Below are 23,095 nucleotides of genomic sequence, written 5' to 3'. Positions count from 1 at the left end.
TTTCTACCTGTATTTATTCTCTCCAGTGCCTCCACTTTAGTTTCCGTGACTCCAAGGCGTGTGTTCATGTCCTTAGCCAGACCTTCACTGGCTTCTAATCTGGACTTGAACTCTACAGTGGAAAAAAAAAAAAACATGACATGAATTCAGCCAACATACTGTTTCAATCACCCTAATGACCTAATTACTTGAACACCAGAGGGATACCTTGATCAGCTGTCTTGAGAGCTTTCACCTCCCTCCCTGTGTCTTCAGTCTTGGTCTTCAGCTCCTCACTCAGGCTCTCAGTGAGCCCCAGTCTGACTTCCAGTTCTGTTGGTCGTCAGCAAATATAGATCGCCATGATGAGCAAAATGTGGGTCATGTATAACATTGGCGCTACAGGCCTTCCTTTGTTCTCTTTACCTTGATCAGCTGTATTAAGTGCCTGCACTTGTCTCAGTGCATTTTCAAGGCTGACCTTCAGCTCCCCAGTCAGACTCTCACTGGCTGACAACCTGGCGTCCAACCCTTCGGTTTAGGGGGGAGATTTGGAAAACAAAAACAATATGACGTCAGATTAGTAAAGCTCAAGTAATAGTGAGATGAGATAAAATGGAAGTTAGGCTTGATAAACCTCTAATACAATGCAATCACTGGTCCTAGAGATCCCGGGATTGTGTATGATGTGTCGAGACATGGAGGATCAAAGAATTTGACTCATATTTTGGGAAGGTCAGCGAGTATTAGGGGATTTTAAAGAAAGTGGAAACTGGTCTTTCCATCCCTTTTGAGACAAACAACATTAGGAAACCAGAAAAGAGATGAAATTTGTAGTTTGAAATGCTCTAACTTAATCATGTGAAGGTCATGGACAACCCTGCAAATATTCTACATATGAATATCTTACACTCCATATGGCAGCTACAGAAAGATTTCCACCAAGCGTTGAGCTATCTCTGTTTACCTTGATCAACAGTCTTCAGCACCTCCACCTCTGTCTCTGTGTTTCCCAGCCGGGCAGCCAACTCCTTCTCAAGACTCTCACTGGTCTCCAGTCTGGACTCAAACCCTGACAGTTCAATATAGGAAGGACAGGAATTAAATCTTGATTTCAACAGCTTCTGGTTTCTGATAAATCACTTATTCACTCACAATATAATTGTACTAATGCAATAATCTCTACATGTGTTAATGCACCTTTAATTTCCGTCTGTAACTGTGCCACTAAGGCTCTTTGCGTCTCTGCCTGGACATCAGTGGCATTCAGTCTGGCCTCTAGTTCTGCTCATTACATAGAGAAATAAAATAGAATATCATCACAAATCACACAAATAATTCTTTCAGACCAACATCTGATCCTACACCTCAAAACATAACTTTTTAAACAGAACTATGCAGTAAAAATGTTGATTTATTGACCTTGATCAGCAGACTGCAGTGCCTTCACCTCTGTGTCCACATCTCCAAACTTATTCCCCAGCTCCGTCAGTCTGATGTTCAGCTCTGTTTGTGACAAACAGGCGAATGAATACTGCATGATTTTCCATTCAGTCAAATATAAATCATAAAGTGTGAGTAGGTGAGCTGAGATGAGAGGAAATCTACTTTACTAGGCGTTAATATTTTACTTGTTTGTTATATCACCTTTGCTTTCCTTCTGCAGCTGTTCCACACGGGTGTTTTGTCCCTCCAAATCACTGGCGTTCAGTCTTGCCTTCAGTTCTTCTCAGGGCGGATGGGGGAAAGAATAGAGTGATTAGAATAAATAATGAATAGAACAACAAAGTTTGCATTTAGCAAGGGCCTGACCATATTTCTTTCGCTCTTTACCTTGATCTACAGTCTTTAGCGCCTCCACCTCTGTCTCAGTGTCTTTAAGTCGGACATTCAGCTCCTCCTCGAGACTCTCGCTGGACTCCAGTCTGGACTCAAACTCTTGACAGTTAAAATAATGGAAAATCAATTATTTTTTTCAATCTCAAATCCACGACAGTATCTTATCAGCATGTATTCACAATGTGGTAGCACAAAACATATTAATGCATGTGTTAATGTACCTGTAATTTCAATTTGTAACTGTGCCACTAAGGTTTTTTGTGTGTCTGCCTGGACATCAGTGGCATTCAGCCTCGCCTCCAAATCTGGTCATTACACGGAGGAATAAAACATGAAATATTTAGCCACACAGATAATTCCACAAATGCGCCATCTCACATTCCTCTTTTGAAAAGCAAAAGAATAGTCCTTCTACCTTTCATCAGAATATATTATACACATACTGATGTACATAATCATGTAGTATGAATGCAATTCATTTACCTTGATCAGCTGCCTGCAGTGCCTTCACTTCCGCATCTGCATCTCCAAGCTTATTTCCCAGCTCTGTCAGTCTGGCGCTCGACTCTATTTGTTAAAAATGAGGTTATAAATACTGCACGGCTTCAACCATTCAGTCAACTATAAATCATGAGGTGAGATTAGATGAACTGAGATGAGAGGGGAATCGACTTTACTGCTCATTAATAATTGACTCGTTTGTTGTATTACCTTTACTTTCCCTCTGCAGTTGTTCCACTCGTTTGCTTTGGCCCTCCAAATCACTGGCGTTCAGTCTGGCCTCCAATTCTGCGCAGTGAGCATGAGAAGAAGATAATAATAGTAAACAAATGAAAACCAAACGAAACAAACGAGTAATATCATAGGTAGCATACGAAAAGAGTAGAAATATCTTGGTCCCTCTTTCTCCTTTCTTTTTAAAAGGGATTTTATATTTCATGTTATGGTTAAATGTACGTTACCTGTGTACTGCCGCACAACTTGCTGCACTTGCTTCCTCTGCTCCTCTTCCTGCATCTCACTGACTCTCAGCCTGGCCTCGTGGTCTTTTTTACAGAATGGAAATAATGCGATGTCAAACAAACGTACGCCTCACCAGGTAATAATAAACACTCCCCCAAAATCTGAGGAATTTTAAACTACTTACTTGAAACTAGAAATGAATGATTGAGTTATGAATATAATACATATTTATGAAACAAATGTTATTTTGAAAAAAACACACAAAATATGATATTGCTTTTAATTTAATTGTGTCCAAATGTACCTGTATAGCCTTTCTTCAGTGCATCCACCTGTTTCCATAGTTCCTGCATCAGGCTGTCAACGACTGTCTGTTCTGTACATTAAAATGCACAAATTATTTAACATTCAATAATAACCTTTTATTAAGTCTGAAAAGAAAAAAACAACAACTTGGATGCTCAGGTTCTGCACATACCCTGTACTCTCTGCAGTTGCACCAGTTGCTCTTTAGCCTGTTGCAGCTCATTTCTCTGATCATCCAAGAAAGCCATCATCTCTCTAAGCAGAGTGAAACTATCTGCTTCAGCGGCCTCATCCTGACTGTCAATGAAAGCAGTGAACCTCTTCCCCAGGACATTAGCCTCAGACAGGCAGCAGCTGAGCAACACAAGTACAACAACCCTCATCTTTGTGATCTGTAGAGCTGTGACACATGAGGGGTCTGCAAGAGCGATTTTTAAGCATTAGGTGACCGTGTGAAAGGTTATGTAAGGTCTATATGTTGTTTACATGTAGCTGACCATCTGATGTGCACCAGGGTCAAGGATAGAGGCATTGTGATAAGAGGCTTTCACATACTAAAAGACCATGGACAAGTGATGATATGACTGCTCTAATAATGTCATCTTAAAAGCATGAGATAAATACCTCCTTTTCTACTGAGAAATAGATTCCACACTGTCAACATATCAGATTTGTGATGCAGATTGCAGCTCTGAGATACTGAATGTGAAAGGTTTCACCACAAAATGTTATTCCCGAGAGTGACACCACACCATGATTATTTGTAAGCGCAGTAGTTTGGCTATTCACTGTACATGCATGGCGGTACATTTCATTGGCTCTGTCAAGCCCTATCAAAGCTCACTTCATACTGTAGTTCTGTTTGTACAGCATAAAGCTCAGGAACATGTTCAGCTACATGTTTGACCACACAGAGTAAGATGACAATGGAAGCTGGTGTTGTTAAATAAAGTAATAAAGTAATAATTGTTCTGTAGATACCCAGAATATGAATGAAATACTGTTTGTACAGACCTTTCAGCAAGATGGATGAACTGTTGATTGATGAGCTCAGGGGTCTTAGTGATGTGACAGTACGTACCAGCGCTACATCCACAAATGCCCATGCCTGAGTGAATGACTGAGTGAGTGATGAAGTTATTTTTCCCATTGGCTGTTGCCCTTTCAAAATGATTTGGCGTGAACAGTTTCTATTACATCATCGGGGTATTTAAAGCAGCTGCACAACAGTTTTCGTTGTCAGACCCCTTTAGCAACTGTCTTTCAAAAAAAACACCTAGCAACTGTATCTACTCAGTGTTCAGTGAGCGGTATACAAAATAAGAAAGATATTCTGTCACAAGTATGTATAGCCGAAATCACAGCACAGTCTTTCTCTTTAACTTATGTGTTTGACGATTTAGTCAGACTACATCACGGTTATAAAATCAGGATTTTAGCAGCAGCAGAGCAGCAGCTTGGAATAAGCTTAGAAGTGACTGCTGCTTAACATGTAGTCTTAATGGGCCATGTTTCAGTCATTTCTATGTTTGATGAGAAACAGCTTTACTGAAAATTCTGCTGCATTAAAATACTGCATATGTGTGCACGGAGAGTAGGAGCGAAGCAAACAGATGAAGGGCTGAAGCCAGCTGACACTAGGCTGAATGCAAATATGATGCAATGATGTCATGAATATGCTAATTAGCATATTATGTCATCTAGTGACTTTTATTAGGCTTTAGATACTTAAGCTTCTTTCCATTGAAATTAGTTGTTGTTTTCATCAGTTCAACAACAGTTTTCAACTATCTCCTCAATTTCGTACACTGACCATACACAGCCCAGCTAGGTTTGGACCTAGTCTTGTTTATTTTGAAGGAATTTATGTCCAACTGAAATTACAAGAGGAAAAATGATCAAGTCACAGTCTGTGACATTAAATATGTGCTATATAACTGAATAATGCTTCTATAACTCTCACAGTTACAGTGACATTCAGAGACACATCAGTATATGTGCGTGCAAGTCTGTGCACATGCTTGCCTTTGTGTATGAGGGTAAACACGTGAATGTACTGCATGTCCAGCCGGCTCCCATCAACCCTCAGGACAGCGTCATGACAGTGGAGTGCAGTGTTTGTCTGCCTCTGTGTGTTTTATGTGCGTACGTGGACTCCCATGGGCAAGACAGAGGTCAGGTGTTAAGCAGCAAAGGTTATATAGTGATGCAGGGTGGAACTGCTTTCACACACCTTGGCACATGGGTGTGTGCATATGTAGGTGTGTATCTGCATGTGAGTTTTTGTTTATTCATATACGATATATTGTCCATGCCTGTGTGTACGTGTGTGTTACTAAGCTTGAGGAGGGTCCCGGGGCTGCATCTGTGCAGCAGAGGTCAGATGTTGCTCAGAATAGGTCGTAAAGCAATGTACTCTCTGACTTAACTGCTGTTACACACCTAAAGTTGTTTGAGTGTGCCTCACCATATTGTCCTGTATGTGTATGTGTATGTGTGTGCGCGCGTTAATGTGTGATGTTAACGTATGTGCCTGTTTGCTGTATGTGAGCTCGGACTGAATGCGAGCACATGGCTGCATCAACTGCTGTTATACAGTATGTCAGAAGAGACGCCAGAGGAATGGGGGGATGTGAAAATGGGTGTGAAGTGTAAATATGTGTGTCTTCAAAGAGGCATCAATAGGGTTAGAGTGGGAGAAAGCACTAACCTCTGCCAATGTCAGACTAACCTACAGGAAATCCTTCTGTCACCAGAGAAAATAAATATACTTGGGAGAGGCTAGGATATCCAGTGGAGATACTTACACTCGTTTTGTTGTCTTCATCTCCTTTTTTCTTTTTGTTTGCATTTGCATTTGGATGCAAATTTGGATGTAAAGGATGAACTTGATGTAAACTTGTCCCTAATGTCACTAAAAATGAGAACTGTATTATGAGGAATGTCATTATGGAGGTTTATCTCACCGTGTCACAGATCTTCCTAATTAGATATTAGATATTAGAACTTTTATTTTGCAACTGATAGCAGGTACAAAAGATAGTTGAGAGACAGGATTTGGATTTGATAAATCCCCAAAATGACATCAACCAGATCAATAATCATCTGGCAAGAGTCAAAAATGAAACAAATCACCATTTCAGTCATGAAGAAAGAATCGGTGTTGGTGTTGCCAGTCTTCACAACATTTAGACAAAAAGATTGTAACAAAATGTGAACGTCAAGATAGCCCTCCAAATGCGCAAACTCTTGCCAGCAAGTGTTTTTGTTCACAGTAGCTTCTCTGTTGTTTACTCCCATCTTCAACTTGTTCTTGTGTGAAAATGTGTGAAGCGAAACCAAATCATTCTATGAGAACTCTTTGTTTTTAGCTCTGAGGCGTTCGTGTCTTGTAAAATGGGAAACAGTGACTCTCTCTCCGTAGCCCCTGTTTTACACAGCCTGCTCAAGGTGGGAATGTTGCGCCCTTATACCCCCCATGCCTTTCTTTATAAAATGCACAAACATGGAATGGGGGAGGCGTTGTTTCTCCGCCTTTAAGTTAGCAGCGGAGGTGGTCACAGAGCCAGATTGATGTCCGTGTAAAGGGAAATCCAACACTGACGGGATAAACGCCAACGCTGTTGTGTTTTAAGTTATGCCTCTGATCCCAGAAAGTAACGCTATCTTAAATCACACGCTGGGGTGGCATTATTTCGGCGTTGTTTGGTTTAGTGTAAACAAGCGAAGGCGGCATAATGAAGGGTCTCAACAACATAGAGGCATCTCTGTGTAAAAAAGGCTTGTGTTTTGTTATCGACTCTGCACCCAGTTTTTTAGAGTCTTATCTTCTTTGTTCAGCCATGGCACGTATATTGTTGCAGGTGATAAAATGTTGGTGATTCCGGGATCCCATGGTGGCAAGCAACTTTGCTTTACACGTTTTCTTTGTCTTAGTCAAATCACTACATGAAGAGAAAAGCGGCCATGTTGTCTGTGAGTTTTTAAAGCATCAAACAGGATCGGATGTACCTGCTGTCAAACTTCATACGCTCGTGTCTGTTGCATTTCAAGGCACTGTTGGCTTAAACTTTTCCCTCCTCCGTTTACCAGTTGGCAACTTAACAAGGACATGAGGAAAGCACTAAAATGTTGTGAACAGTGTTTGATGTTGGTTTCTTGGTATGAGTAATTTGATCATTCAGAACTGTTGAGCTGCTATAATATCACAGTCATTTAGATTTACATAAAAATGAGACACACAATGGCAGTTTGCAAGAAAAGATATGCAACCAGTCTGGAAAGAAGCCCATAGAGTATTTCATAATGGCTTTCTGAAATTGTCCTAACAATGATTTACATATGAAGAGTTACACGTTAAGCACCACAGTTTTTAGTGGGAGACGTGTTGTGCGCTGGATTCAGTGGGATCAAATTAAACTACACAAAAGGAGTGTATACATTGTGAGTGAATAATATGTTATATTTTTATGATGTAATGATGTGTAGACTGAGGTAACAGAACACAGAAACTTGTAATGGATAAATTATATTTAAGTGAAAATGAATCACAGTCTGAAATAGAGAACCTGAACGTCAAAGAGATAAAAAAAAAAAAACATGACTTAATTCGTCCTGAGCTGAAAGGAGTAGAAGAATTAAATAAGTTTGTCTATAGACTGTGTTGTCGTATTTTCAGATACAGAATTGTTTGCTTGAGTTACGCTGAACTTCTGAACTTTTCTTTTCTTGCTTCCCACACAGATCATTGCATATCAGCCATATGGACGCTCTGTAGACTGGTGGGCATACGGAGTGCTGCTCTACGAAATGCTTGCGGGACAGGTGAGCGCCGTACACGCACACAAACACACACACACACAGACAATGGTACTTCTTATGCAATTGCCTGCCACAACTTATGTGACCACTTTACACACACATCACAGGGTTGCTCGCAGATTGCTCACACCCACATTATTCCCACATGTACTCAGGTGGTGTTTCCTACAGACCTTCCCACCGGCTCTAATAATAAACATTGACACATATACACACTAAACCTCCTTCCGCTCTCCTATCACAGGACAGTTAGTGTAACCTTTCACCCTGCTTTAATGTAGTCAGTGTGTGTTTTCAGCTTCAAGTCAAATGTTAGTAGTTATACAGATTTTTTACATTTAGATGCATGATTGAAATGTTGTACAAGCAAAGAGTAGCAGCAAACGAACCAATCATGGAGTTGCCCGCATTTGTGCACAGTTTGAGCATATTAGAAATTTTATTTTTTGCATCGAACAACTCCATTTCTTGTCGAACCATTTTTTGTCTCACTACCAGAAAGCCTACTTTTTCACAGGTTCTCTGTTTATTTGTGGACACGACATGCTGTGCTGCCAGTGGACATGAGTCAATATTCTGGACAGTATTCTTAGGTATTCAAGGGAACATACCAGTAAATTGTTGGCTGGGAAAGAAGTGTTTCTTTCAGAAGCAAATAAACCACCTGAAGAAAAAGACATGCAGCTAGTTTATTTGAATATTGTAATCAGGATGCTTTCTGTGGAGGATGTCCTCTGTGCGTTGTGTTCAAATTGAGCATATTCAATTTTCTCAGCTGCCTCCCTTTTTCTTCTTTCATTTATGTATTGAATGGTTTATTTACCGGCCATAGCATTAGCCTGAATGTAGTTGTAAACTTTTTAATGATGACTACTGTCACTCCAGCCTGTGATTAACTCTCAGCACTGAAGCCGCATTTTAGCGGAAGTTATAATAGTTGAAACAAACAATAATTCCCCTAATGCTTCAAGCATATTCTTTAAAAATATTCTCATTTGAAAATGTTGAGAAAGTAAAAACCTCGTCCCGTCAGAAGATTCTCTCACACGTTTTTAATAAAACATGTTTCAAAGACTCAAGGCTAAAAGACTTATTAACACATTTATGACTTCTTAAGATATTTTTGAAAGGACTCCTTTTCTAAAGGGTCAAAAGTAAAGTGCAAGTATATGCAAAAGCTCACTCCTTCAAAGCAAAACATGAAGATGAGGATGTTTTTTTCATTCCCAAATGAACTTAGAGAAAGTGTCAGCTGCTAAAGAATTAACAAAAGTTTTTATCTATTCAGATGTTCCCTCGCTCTGCCTCACTATGTGAAATCAGGTAAAGGGGGCATGACGCAGACAGGCTATCTCTAGCCGAAGAGACCAGTGGAGTGGAAATGACGAATAATTCATTTTATGGACTGTCAAAACACCCACATTATGGTTACTGATGATAACCACCCAGTGTGGAGGGGAAAAAGCTGGGTCATCCACTCCATTTGCCCTGCAAGGTTTTCCTGTAACTTGTTTTCACGAATTATCTCCACTGTTGCTCTTTGTTCTTGCTCCTTTTTCATGTCTTTGTTGTTCTCATTGTCCTTTCCTTTTCTCCCCTGTTTAGTCATATTTGTGTCCTGTTCTTTTTTCTCTTTTTTTTTTTGCCCTCTTCATTTTTATTTATAAGGGAATGAATTGGTTCTACATGCCGACACTTTACTTTTCACTTTACCACTATGTGATAATGGATGAAACACAAACAACACTCTCAATATTGTATCCTCTCACCCTCAGCCTCCATTTGATGGAGAGGATGAAGATGAGTTGTTCCAGTCCATAATGGAGCAAAACGTGTCATACCCCAAGTCCCTGTCCAAAGAAGCTGTCTCCATCTGCAAAGGGGTGAGTGGACGTTCTTTGTCATCCATGGAAAATCTTTTCCCGTTGTCGACCAGTTTTTGCGATTTAAGCAAAGTTCAGAAACACATATATATGTGAACCTATTCAGTATTCATAAAAGATTACCTTTGTACCAGCTATCAGTGGTTTTGTTTTTAAGCTTTAGAAACAGATTCGGAAAAAATGCACTTAAACAGTCTGATATGAAACCTGCCTCTTCAGTCTAAGAGACTATTTTCCCCAGGAGCTTTTCCCACCTGGGTGAAAAAGCCTGTAAATCAGGCATTTTAAGCTCTGCGTCTTTTACGCTCTTCACTGAAGCCAAAATAATACAACGTCTTATAAGAGGGCTACAAGCCTTTTCCTGCTAGTTCAGCTTCGGGGAGAAAAACTTGACAGGCTGTGTCACAGGCTTTTCTTAGCTTTCCGGAGTTGGACATAACATATGAGAAGTCTAGCTCGACTTGCTGTAAGAATAAAGTGTGAACTTTTTTAAATAGTGTCTGGGAACTCATTTGGAAGTTCCCTTTCCCCTTCCCATTCAGTTCCTGTGTCTTTGACATTTGCATTATTAACACTGACAGGGAAACCTATTAGGTCATCCAATATACTCCTCACAAGCGGGACTGTTACAGTAAGGCATAGTAGCTCCATGAGCTTGGTGTTTTAAAGGTTTATTCCAAATACTTTTGTAGTCAGTTTTCAAAGCCTGTTGATCCATGAGTATAAGATATTTCACCTACATAAATATATGATTTACTTTTTGTACCAGCATGTCCTTTTTGGCTCATCATTTAACACATAGGGGTATATCAGGGCATATTTAACATTTAGAAACAGAGAGCATGATGAAAATCATTTTTAGAAATTGTTTGAGAACTTTGTCAACTGTTTCCACAAGACTGATTAGACAACTGGTCACTCTTGTTGTCATGACAATATTGATAAATGGCTAGTAGCAGTGATGATGCTAACCATGACTATACCAGTACAGTAAGGCTTTTTTTAGGCACTTTATGTGTACTGAGGAGGATGATAGAGAATATGAAATTTTATGATGCTAACCAGCAAAATAGGGCAGAGATTATACATGTACCTGAAAGTTTAGTTTAAAGATTCATAATATCAGATGCTTGAACTTTGTGTCCTTCATACAAAACTATGTGAGGACAGGATTTAATACATGAAATCATCCACAGAGTAACAATCGAAAGACTGTGTATACACCCGTGAAACTCTTAGATATGTACGTACCAGAACTGACAAAATTGCCAAGAGATATTTTTAACTAGATCAAAAATGTTTTCCACCCGTCACTCCTGCTCCTCAACTCATCTCTCTGTATCTCTAGTCTGTTTTCTGCCCAGTTTGTGCGCACATCTCGAAAAAATATGGATAACCTGTCGCTGAACCCAGTCACAGTACATGTAGCTGTCTGAATTTAATCCAAAATACAGAGTACGCTTTGAAATTTAGTGTGGTAGCCCAGTAGTTGTTGGTGACAATTTTTCATCAACTGATCTCCTGTGATGTGTTCAGCAGAAGATCATTCTGAGTTGCAGTGAGATTGCTTTTCATCAGATAGCTCTTCCCTGTAAGAGCCGAGGAGTATTTAGACTCAGCTGTCTCCTGGGATGCTGTTTCAGCGACTGTGGGTATATATGCCTGCTGGATCTCCAGACACAGAGGGAGGGAACTGAACAGCGGGTCAGTGCAAGTCAAGGAGGCTGGGACATAGTAACTGTTTGTCTCATTTTATGCTTACAACAGAATGTTTTGAAGGCAAGTGAAAGGCAAAAGGAACAATGGTAAAACATACCTTTTGTATTTTTTCAGGACTCTTACCTAATGGATTCGCTAGAAACTCTGTGAAACTCTGAGTCTGCCCCAGTTTTTTGCTTCACAGAATAAACAACAAGCCAAAAATCATGAGCATGAATTGTGCACGCACTCATTTATTTGCACTTTAACCTCTGCTTGTATGACCTTACACTGACACTCTGTATGTACTCAGAAGGCAGACAGAAACATTGGTATCCTGATGTACAGTAAATACAGATGAATTTTGGCCAGCTGTCAATAGAGTCACAGGCACTGATGACATGAGGTTCGGCTTTAGACTGTACGGTCAATAAATTATCAGAATTATTTTAGACTTGGAATGTCCAGAGATGCTCACAAGAAAAGAAGAAAAACATGTGCGTGTGTATTAGGAAATTTAATAGTGAACCTAGCAGTTTTATTTCTGTCCAGAGGCAGTGCAAAGTCAATGAGCTGTGAAATAATGCGCTTTATCTCTCTGTCCCTTCCTCTACTTTGCTCTGTTTGTCCCCCTTTTTCCTTTCTGCTTTATTTTTCTTGGCTGTGTGTGTGTGTGTGTGTGTGTGTGTGTGTGTGTGTGTGTGTGTGTGTGTGTACGTGTGTGTGTGTGTGTGTACGTGTGTGTGTGTGTGTGTGTGTGTACGTGTGTGTGTTTTTATGCTTGTTTGACTATACTTGTGGGCTCTGACAGCTTTGTCGGGACCGAAATGCTACGACTCCACAAGTGTTAATGGCTGTTTTAGGGTTAAGACTTGAGCGTTAGGGATTTAGAGAATGCGTCGTGTCAATGATGGTGCGCAAGAATTAAACAAAGATGTGTGCGTGTGTCCTGGTCTCGAACCAAGCCCCTGTCTCAACCCTTGTTTGGCAGGGCTGCAGCACTTCCTCTTAATGGATACATAGTAATTGCCAGTAGCCTGACCCACAAAAGAGAGAGAGAGAGAGAGAGAGAGAGAGAGAGAGGGGAAGAATTGATGGGAGGGAAGAAAAAAAAGGAAAACTAGAGAAAGAGAGGTGAAAGGGGGATAAAGAGAGGTGGAACGAGGAGGAGAATAAAAGAGTGAAATGGGCAGGGAGCAGGAGTGGTGGTGCTGCAGAGGTGAACTGAGTTTGCCAGAAAACTGATGCTCATACAGAAATAGAAAACAGCGGAGGACAATAGAACAGAAGGGAAAAGAAAAGGACACATACTCTAATAGTATAAATGTGTTTTAATTGGTAAGTGGATACCTGCAACTGTTCATACTGCTAGTCTCTATTCTGCCCATATAGCCCATTTATATTGTATAGTTCATTACATTTTAAATAGGTCACAGATGTAGATACACATTCATCTGAGTAATGGGATGATACCCAGAGGTCATCCATTTTAATGCTGTTGTAGTTCATAATGAATACTGGTATAGATTGAGTCAGGTATTCATATAGAACGTGTTCCGGGTGTAAATTTTGATGGTAAATGTGGTTGATGAGTTCACTCTTTCAAAAGTGTTAGACTCGACTAATTGACTTAAATGAAAGCATTGAGGCAAAAGCTTCCAGGTAAAATCACATGTGCTGTCTGAGTGCTGCATAATATCTTGTCCGCAGAGAAACCGAAGCCCATTTAGTATTTGCAAAAGATGAAAGCAATGGTGTGTGTGTGTGTGTGTGTGTGTGTGTGTGTGTGTGTGTGTGTGTGTGTGTGTGTGGCCCTGATGTACTGAATCACACAGTTGTACCTGGCCAGACTCCCTGCCGACGAGACCCCATCTGCCTTCTATTTTACTCATTCTAACTCTCTGTCTCCCTGACTCTCGCTCTCCCCTCCCTCCCTCCCTCCCTTCCTCTCTCCCTCCCTCTCATCCCATCAAGTCTCATGATTTGGTGTTCTCAGCAGAGACAGCAGGAGGCCTTCAGAGTTATGTACACTTTAAACCTTTTGCTGACAGTTCATGACGCGGTGGAGCCACTCTGAGATTCGAAGTGCTAACAGTTTGCAGACAGAATGAACAAATGGTCTCCATGAAATGTCAACAGCACATTTTCTTTCTTTTTTTCTGGAGGTGATCAGTCACACTGATGCCAAAATAATTCAAGAGCTCAGTTTCCAAAAAAAATAAAAAATAAAAAAAAAATAAAAGTTGGAGTGTTTGATTGCTGTGGCAGCAGTCCAGCAGTCACTTTCAGGACATTTCAAGGTGTGAGGTGTGTCATTTTAATGGTGACAGCCATGTGTTTGCAGCGGGATGCTTTCTCACTGTCAGTGACAGTCCTGTGAACAGGCCGAAAGCTGCAAATGACTTTTTCTTCCTTGTCAACAACTGTCTGGAGTGCTCTGCCAGCTGGATGCACTCTGCTATAGTTCAGATGTGGCCCAGCCCGGTGCCTGTATGATGAAGGGCTTGCAGCAAGGAAACTGTAGAGACTCAGCCCATTGAAATTCATCACTGATGCAAGTCTTCAGCCTGTTATCTCATGTTATTTGGTAAAGTAAGAAAAAAAATATGGTCATCCGAACACAGCAGCACACATTTTCACTTAAGATGTGAAGACTAATTATGAGACTTATTACTTTTTGCGAACAAAGATAGGATTGTGTGAATAAAGCAACGTTTAAGTGTTAATGAGGTTTCCTTTTCTGTCCAGCCTAATTTATTGGTTTACTGTAAGACCAGCACAGATAAGAAATTGTAGATTGCTTCCCCCATTTTTTCTATGGGTTGGACAAAGTTATTCACAAGTAAGAGACGTTTTGAAAAGGAGTTGAGAAACATTATCAACACACACAACTGCCAGTCAGCTCTCGAGTAAAGCCAAGCACCAAAGTTGCATGAAAGACCCACAGATAAGTAAAATGTATCCATATGAGATTTTTTCTTGTAATATCATGTTGTTGATTTATGTCATTAATACAGCAAAATAGAATACAAAGACATTTAAGCTGGACTTTATGTCAGTGGTCAATAACAAAAGCCAGGCAGCTGCTTAACATATCTACTGTGCCACCAAATTAAGAGTGGGCCAGTACCTCACTAAGTGTTTCCACAAGCAGCCATACAGCTGTTCTGCTTTTTATTTTATTTTATCAGTAGCTGTGTTAGATTAGAGAACAGTGGGTATTGTGCGTCAAGATTTCATTTCACATTGCTCAGCATGCTTTCTCAGCCAGCACTGCCTAGCAATGCTAGCGATGTGGACGGTGTGTATTGATCTTGTCTGTCAGTTTCAGAATTATGTATATATATTTTCCCCACTGAAGATGAGTTTATATTAGCAGATAAGTTAACATAATGTAGCAAAGAGTTATTTAAAGTTTACAAAAAAACAGATGTTGAATTTGATAGAATTCAGTAATAAAACCTGACTGATCAGTTCCTGTAAGACTGAAAGTGTGTGTTGTATATGTGCCTTTGGTCAGAAGCTGTAGTTTGACTGAACATTGGTTAAATAGTCTTCCCTCTGTGTAAGATTGCTAAACACACGACACGTGATTGCTAAACGTGTCATATTCTTCAGGAGAACTGTCAAGGTGACTGAGCTGCATGTGAAGGTATGCATTACAGATCAGGGATTTTACTGGAGGCTGTGTATGCATGCATGGGCCTACATGTACTCTCACCGTGGGCATACCACTTAGAAAGACTGCACGCACTGCACTGAATACCGGAGCCGGGAAGCCAGCCTATTTAAGCATTTAAAACAAGCTCAGTCAAACAAAACACCATTTCCATTTCAGACTCCGGAACATGAATAAGTCATTTTGTCCTTGGACTGTCAATACTGAAACCCACCAGGCTCTGTGTCCATCTCCAGACAACTCCTTTCCCTTCCTTTGCAATTCAGTCAGGACAAATCACTGCACTAAGGCAGGGGAGATAATGCAAAAATATTTATGTAAATAATACAAGTGGTCACAGTCCATATACACACTTAGAAAAACAAGCAGCCAATCAGTGATTATCTTCCATTATGAGTGGGAATTGCTTTAATGCATTTTTATCTGTTTGTGTCCAACTTGTGTCATGCAAGCAGCAATGCATAGGCTCTCCTACTGCAAGCCTAACAAACAAACATTTCAATGATTTTTAAATGATTCTTTATTTGGATAATTACATTTATGCAATAGCTTAAGGCCACTACATCATTTAACAGGGACAGATTTTCTTGTTGGTTATATTTCCTGTGGGTCCCTTTTTTTGTCTTGGTTTGCTCTTTTACAAAGTGCAGATTGTGTCCCCATGTTGTCTGTGGTGCGACTGTAAGTGGCAGCAGTTCTCTAAAAGCAGAACAAGCAGACCCATCTGTTCCGTTGTCATTTACTGACCTAGAAAAGAGGTGGAATCACATTACAAAACACATCGGTGAATGAACACAGAAGGGGCAGAAAACAAAGTGAGAGTTTTCCTGATGCACTAACACTGACCACTTTTGAAAGAAATAAAACCAAACCCTAAACCTGTAGAGAAAACCTGTGGATCTGTTCTCTGAAAGTTTCTTCCGTTTACTTTAGACACTGAAGAAAGATGAAACGTTCTTATTTTTCTTTGAAGTTGAGAAAACTGGATTGAAAAACTTGTGTGAACCATTAATTCCACAGGTTTTCTTTCCTTCACATAACCTACACCATTGTTAAAAACAGCAAACAGCCAGTGATCTAGGTATAAGTGGAATCACCACTGTGATTTAGACGGATGACATCGTCTATATTCTCTCTGATTTAACTCCATGTTCTCATCTTTGTTTCTTACCATGAGCAGCTGATGACCAAGCACCCATCCAAGCGTCTGGGCTGTGGTCTTGAGGGAGAGAGGGACATCCGAGAACACGCTTTCTTCAGACGCATCGACTGGGAACGCCTCCAGAACAGGGAGATACAGCCGCCCTTCAAGCCCAAAGTGGTAAGTTCTGCGGAAAAGTCGTGGTTAGGGTTTGATTTATACTTCGTAGTCTGATGAGGTGCGATCGCGATTGATCCGATCACTGTGACCAGGGTTAAGATGGTCTGTAGCCTCTTTCACACGAGGTTAGCCTTCATTAAAATATATAAGGCCGCATTTCCCATTACACTTGTCTGTTCCGTTCGCAAAGGGATTATCGCTACTTTGGGCTCTATAACCATGTGGGTGCACGGTGCAAAGAGCACCTCGCTGAGTTACAGTGATATTTTTTCTCACCTGCATCTGTTTAGTATTTTTTGCTGACACATGTCACATGTCATGTTTTAATGTTTTCAAATTGTGAATTAAGAAAAACAACTGAAAGCCAGAAATCTGGGGGAAAAAAAGGCAGTTTAGAGGCTGGTAGAGGATGCCAGTTTCCTTGACACTATGTCTATAGAAGTTCTCCTCTTACATCCCATTAATGGTGGTAATGACTGATGAGAAAATTGCTACGTATTACTACGTCATGCAAACACAAAACATAAAACACATAAACAAGACAAGTAAACAACCCCAACCTTCTGAACTGCACACATCCAAACAAACAAGAACAGATGTGCTCATCACTGCAAGACAAATCTGTTATGGCAAGACGTCTTCTGCCCCTCTGCTGCGTTATCTGCTCCCTTGGGGACTATTTGTTCTTGGCTGTTTGTTTACTAACTTGTTCCTCAGCCTTCAGTCAGATTTGTCAGGATACACACACAAACAGGGAAAGTCACTAGTTAAAACTTAAAGTAAAGTAATGCAATATTGTTTGATTTATTTTTTTATCTGTAAGCAATTTAGGGGTATTTTATCTGATTAACTTTTAAGGCCCCTGAGTCTTAACTACCGTATTCATTTATATTCACAGATGATGAAAGTTTGAAAACAGTATTGGGTGTTTTGTCTTTGATATGTTAAGTAAACGGTGTTCAAATGAAATTAAACAGGTGGTGCATATTTTTAGCAATCCTGACAAAGTTAGTTGTGAGTTATATAATGGAGTCAACACCAACTTCTTTTGGAATATCAATGAGATGCTTGGATACAAAAAGATTAGCTGTTTTTATCTCTCTCTATGATCGATGCTCTTGATTTGTTTGTGTCCCGACATCCAATCCACTTGGATGTCCCCAAGACCCCCCCCCCACCCTCCCCCCCAAACAACATGGAACAACACACACACACACACACACACACACACACACACACACACACACACACACACACACATGCAGATTACAGAAAATGCCAGAGGGGTTTCATTAACATCGCATCCAATCCCATTGAATGCACTTTATCATTCCAGGAAATCCTTCTTGCTAATGTAATGACACTTGCTATAAAAATGGTCCAGAACATGAAGAATCTATCACATGAGATAGATGAGATGGGCGATATTATGGGATATTATGTGCACAGTTTATTGCAGTGAAAGTGAATTAACTGCAAACAACAAGCAGCCCCCTCCCTCCCTCTTTCTCCCTGTCCTGCCTTGTTTTACTAACATGCAGTTCCCACGTACATAAACAAAGGAACCACACATGCTGCTGTCAGGACTGTTCTGAAAGCTCCTCTGTAGCAGCCAGCTTTCTGAAACTCTTTGGTCGACTTCAGCAAAAGTATACCTGAAAAGAAAGTTGTGAAAAACAGATTACAAATACATGAAGTGATATTTCACTTAGGTAGAGTGGTAGCATTTTCTAGCATGTTTTGTTTGACATGATTACCCAAGTAGTCATCTTCAATGGCCCATCGAGGGAGTTTGCACTTGTCATCAGTGGAGCTGACAGGGAACTGCTTGCGAAAAAAGAAGAGGAGAGAACAAAGATGATGTTTTTCACAGTTGTAGTTTTTTAATCCTGTAGCTGTGAAAGTACAGTTGAAAACGGTCGCCACAACATGGCAGCAATCCTAAAACCTTAGCAAATAAAACCAAATCTGTTTGCATAGTTACGGGAGGTAAGTGGAAAAACTTCAATAAATGAAAACTTGTTTGAAAATGTTGTCAGAGCTTAGTCACTGTGCCTCAGCACATTCTTCGCTTAGATAGACTGAGTGAGGACACTGTCAGTGGTGTTAGGTGTGGGCACAAATGATTATTAGGATGCGACTATATTAAATTGTCTCGCTTTCATGGAAAATGATCTCTGCTTCATTTCTTGTATTACTGAAACATTTGATGTAATATTGATGCATACACAGTGATTTTACCAAGATGTTATTTTTGATTCCTTCAATGTATGAAAACCATCCATCCATCCATTTCTATACCTACTTGACCTGTGTGGGGTGATTGAGGGAGGTTGGGGGGGTGGGGGTGGAAGCAGCCCATCGCAGCACACATTGAGTGAGAAGCAGAGGACACCCAGAGGAGGTCGCTATGGTCTCTTACAGGGCTTGTGTCAACAACACGCCAACTACCAGGATGTGTTGTTGCTACTCCAGGTAACTTCATAAGATAGGTTTTTTTTGTAAACAGCTGCCTCATGTGTTTTTACTTCTTGTCAATATGAAGGTGACTGCTTTCAAAAGCATATTTTCATGGAGGCAAGGAGTCGAGAGAACGCTTGGCTGATGTAATCACACTGCTGTCCCTTGTAACATGTCCATTAAGAAAATGGCTGACAGTTCCAGGAATGGATGTAAAGAGTGTAACACACAAGGAGGAAGTTGTGCAACTGGTGCAATTCACTCACGTCAGGATTTTCACTGATCAATGTCAAAGGTTTATGTTCTTGCACATTAACAGCAAAAGCAGAGTCAGGACTACACTAGAGTTACAACATTATATTTACGGAAATAAATAATAATAATTTAATTCGGGGCTTTGCTCAATAAACAGAAATGAAGTCACTCTGATGTCCACTGATCCAAGCTGTGATATATAATACAGGCTCAATGTGACACTCTTTATTACAGTCAAAACACAGCTGTGTGCGGAGGCTACATATGGTATGTGTTATATGGACCATAAGCAATTCCAAAACCTCTCATCTTAATCTATAATTAATTTAACATCCATTTATTATAAATGCATATCTCATATAGTTCATATTTGCTGCGCAAGAAGGTGTAGTTCTGAGATCCCTTGAGTTTATGATAACATACACACACACACTTACTTTCTCCCTATCTCTCTGTTTATCATTCTGCCATTCTATGATTTATATGTAGACAGAACACCCACACACACACACAGAGAGAGAGAGAGAGAGAGAGAGAGAGACATAAAGAGTTCGTGTAGGCTGTTTCTTGAAAAAAAAAGAAGAAAATATAAACATAGAGCATAGATGAAGTAGGTCAGTCAGTGTTGTGTGTGTGTGTGCATGTGTGTGTGTGTGTGTGTGTGTGTCTGTTTTATATGTTCATTTTAAATATTGTAGTTCTCTTCTGTTTCACCCTCAAGGGCTGCAGTTCCTCTAATAAGGTGAATCGGGGCCTCTTTGTCCATGTAGGCTCCCACTGAGTGGATGTGCTGGAAATGCTATGTGTGCTTTGTGTGTGTTTGTGTGAGTAAATATGTGTGTATGTGTGTGTGGGTGAGAAGGTTAAAGAACTTTAAGGTTAACAGAGATTGAGAAAAGCAGGGGAGGAAGATTTCCTTTGCATGTACTCCTCGTCTTTGTGTCTATTTGCTGCATAAGAGTGCAAGTTTGTCGGTGTGTTGCGGGGTTGGGGGTGATCGATATCAGACGGAGAAAGGAAAGCCTCTGTGCTTGGTGTATTTGTCCACGCTAAAGTTGCGGGGAGGTGGATGCATGCAAATGTGCATGTCCTTTTCACTGTGCATGCCTGCATGGGTCCGGTTGTAGAGTGCAGGTAAGGGTGAAAGATGAGAGAGGTGGAAAGAAAGTTACAAAACATCGCTGAATGCTTCCAGCAACCACCATAACCTACTCTTTAATGATCCATCATGTCCATCTCATTACGCCATAATAATACATTGCTGTTTCTGAGTCCATTACCACCAAATGGCTATGATTATGCACCCCCCCCACCCCACCCCACCCCTCACCAGATCTAACCCTGTATCTCTAATCCACCCTCCTTCTCTTTCCTTTCTCCTTGTGCATCTAACCCCGCTCAATCTCACTTCATCCGCGTGTGACAGCTGTGGAATTGCAATCAATACAGCGGCTGCACCCAGCTGAGAGATTCAGTCCATCTGTATTTATTGGACCGGGGCTTCAGACCGCACGAAGGACACAGTCTGCGTGGTAGAATGAGTGTCAGAGCAGACTCAGTTAGTGTTGATCTATATTTACGGTGTTGGATGCTGTCACCATGCAGCCGTCGACTGCAGGTAACACAACAAAGCGCACAGTTAAATGCCAGCCACATCCCGCGAGCAGCGTTGGCATGAAATCGGGCTAATTTCTTTGGAGTACAACACACTTGATGCGCACACGTTTTACACCCACTTGTGGATGGCCGATGGTTTTTTACAGATGACTGGAGCAGAGCGCGATGGAAAAACTAGGTCAAATAGGAAGCTGCTGATTGATGGTGAATGAAGGGAGGGAGGAAGCAGGGCAAGAAAGAGTGGGAGGACTTAGTCACTGCACAGAAGTCGTGGAAAAGTGTCCAAGGAAGGGATGTGCATGCCTGATGGGATACATGGACACTCATACACGCACACACAGAGAGAAAATGATGGCAATATGGATGAGTTGTGACTCACTGTAGCTGTTAGAAAACGAGAGGCACAGTGGGTTGCAGCTTGACTGAACATATCTGCCTTTCCTCTTTTAGCTTACAGGACATAAGAGGGAACATTTTCCATTTGTTTGTGTATTTATTTGTTTTATTTATTTCTTTATTTCCCAATTTGGGGTCAAGAGAATTTGTATTTTCTATCACATTTTCCATAAAAATGGAGTTCGTTTCTCAACAGATGCCAAGTCTGATGCATTTTTGGTTAATGTATTAAAAACCCAATCTGTAATCTGCACAGTAAAAACACTGAAACCCTTCTGCTTTTTTTTTTTTTTTTTTTTGAATGAAGTCAATTTTAAAGAACGCAGAAGCTGACTAGTATAAAATGTTGTAAAATTGGTCCAAGCTACATTTCTTTGAAGCATAGCCAAAACCCTGATGTAAGGTCCTGATTTTATCTTTGGTTTTCTGCACCAATAACCAATGGGTTCAACTGTGCTTTGTGATTTGTTTGCTTTACACATTCATGAAATAAGGCAGTGAAAATGAATTACTAGATACATTTCCCTACAGGGCAGTGTTTCATAGACCACGAATACATTTCAGAACAAAACTCAAATCCCATGCATGAAAAACTAAAATGTTCATGAAATATGAGCTAAGTTCAAATGACAGTTGCCCTTTTGTAAACTGTTCACTGCTAATGACAAGCTAACAGTTCAACAAAACAAAACATGATGTTTAGGATGATGATGACAAAAGTGGAGAGCTTCCCATGCAAGTGGCTTCAGGGAGAGGGTGCAAGAGAAAGAGAGGGATAGAGAAAGAGAGTGAGAGAGAGAGAGAGAGAGAGAGAGAGAGAGAGAGAGAGTCTTGGCATAAATCTTAATGGAGGCAGGCACTCATTTATCATCCTAAGTAGCTGAGTGTTCTTTTAATATGCTTGAGTGCAGAGGCGTGCATGTCTGTATGTGTGCAGAGAGAGAGAGAAAGAGAGAAAGAGAGAGAGATTAAAGATGAGAGAAAGTAGGTCAAAAACCCATGTAGCACACTATGTCACCGTGTATGGGAGGATGTATCAACAGCATAATGGCTTTGGTCTCACCCCATAAGGTTTGGCTGAATCACACAACGAAGAATAGGAGATGTAAGACCAGCTCTGTGCTTTTCCAAAAGGGCAAGTTTATGTCCATAAAAACGTCACAAAGGCATTGAAGCAGATTTTCATAAAACCATAGTACATACCCGAATTCATCGTCTGAGCTTCATTCTGCTCCTATAAACCCGTTTCCAGATTATTCGAGGTCCTTTTTATTTGTAAAGTGATGCTATTTCACAAACAAAAAGAGCCACAAATCATCACAACACGATAACTACTGCCACAAATCTAGAGTCCCACATCCTTTCTGTTCCAAAAAACAGAGATGGACCAGAATAAATGAAGCGTGTTTGTCAAATATTTCCAAAGACTCAGCACTGTCAGTTCAGCGGCTGAAGCTTCATCCCACATACACTTTGCATACACACTGGTTAGAGTATCACTATCACTCGAGAGCAGAAAACAGACATTTTGGTGATGGGGATTGTCGGTGGAGGTCAGAATGAAAAATGTGTTGCCTCGCTTGAATGACAGATGGTCAGTGATGGATAGAAGAAGACAAGTACACAGTAGCGGTTGAAGGATCCTGGCGATTACCCATCAGGTATCTGCTGTGTGGGAAAGAGAGAGAGAGTACATTTAGAGACAGCACACACACACACACACACACACACACAGTTACAATTGCTCCCGATCTTTTATCCACTCTGACAGGGTGGTAGTGGCTTGGAGCAAACGTCACCTGTCAGTGACAGCAGTCATGGGAGGACATTTAAAAAAAAAAAAAACTCACACACAAACACACACCTCAGAACTGTCTG

At 40.6% G+C, this 23,095-nt stretch overlaps 1 protein-coding gene across 2 annotated transcripts in view; it reads left to right on the top strand.

Moving 5' to 3' along the window:
- Positions 1 to 23,095, top strand: part of prkca (protein kinase C alpha) — a 144,471-nt gene that overhangs the window by 112,302 nt on the left and 9,074 nt on the right. Inside the window, exons 14-17 of one of the 2 annotated variants that reach the window (XM_022764965.1) lie at positions 7,831 to 7,911; positions 9,684 to 9,791; positions 16,349 to 16,489; positions 19,926 to 19,946. In XM_022764965.1, the coding sequence (XP_022620686.1) occupies positions 7,831 to 7,911; positions 9,684 to 9,791; positions 16,349 to 16,489; positions 19,926 to 19,946 (351 nt within the window). The remainder of the gene's footprint in view (positions 1 to 7,830; positions 7,912 to 9,683; positions 9,792 to 16,348; positions 16,490 to 19,925; positions 19,947 to 23,095) is intronic. The other variant, XM_022764966.1, reaches the window with a different exon arrangement.

Source organism: Seriola dumerili, unplaced genomic scaffold (assembly GCF_002260705.1).
Source record: "Seriola dumerili isolate Sdu_G_001 unplaced genomic scaffold, Sdu_1.0 BDQW01000621.1, whole genome shotgun sequence".
In the NCBI taxonomy this organism is placed as follows: Eukaryota; Metazoa; Chordata; class Actinopteri; order Carangiformes; family Carangidae; genus Seriola; species Seriola dumerili.
Note: the sequence above shows the minus strand (reverse complement) of the source record. Positions and strands in the feature narration are given on the sequence as shown.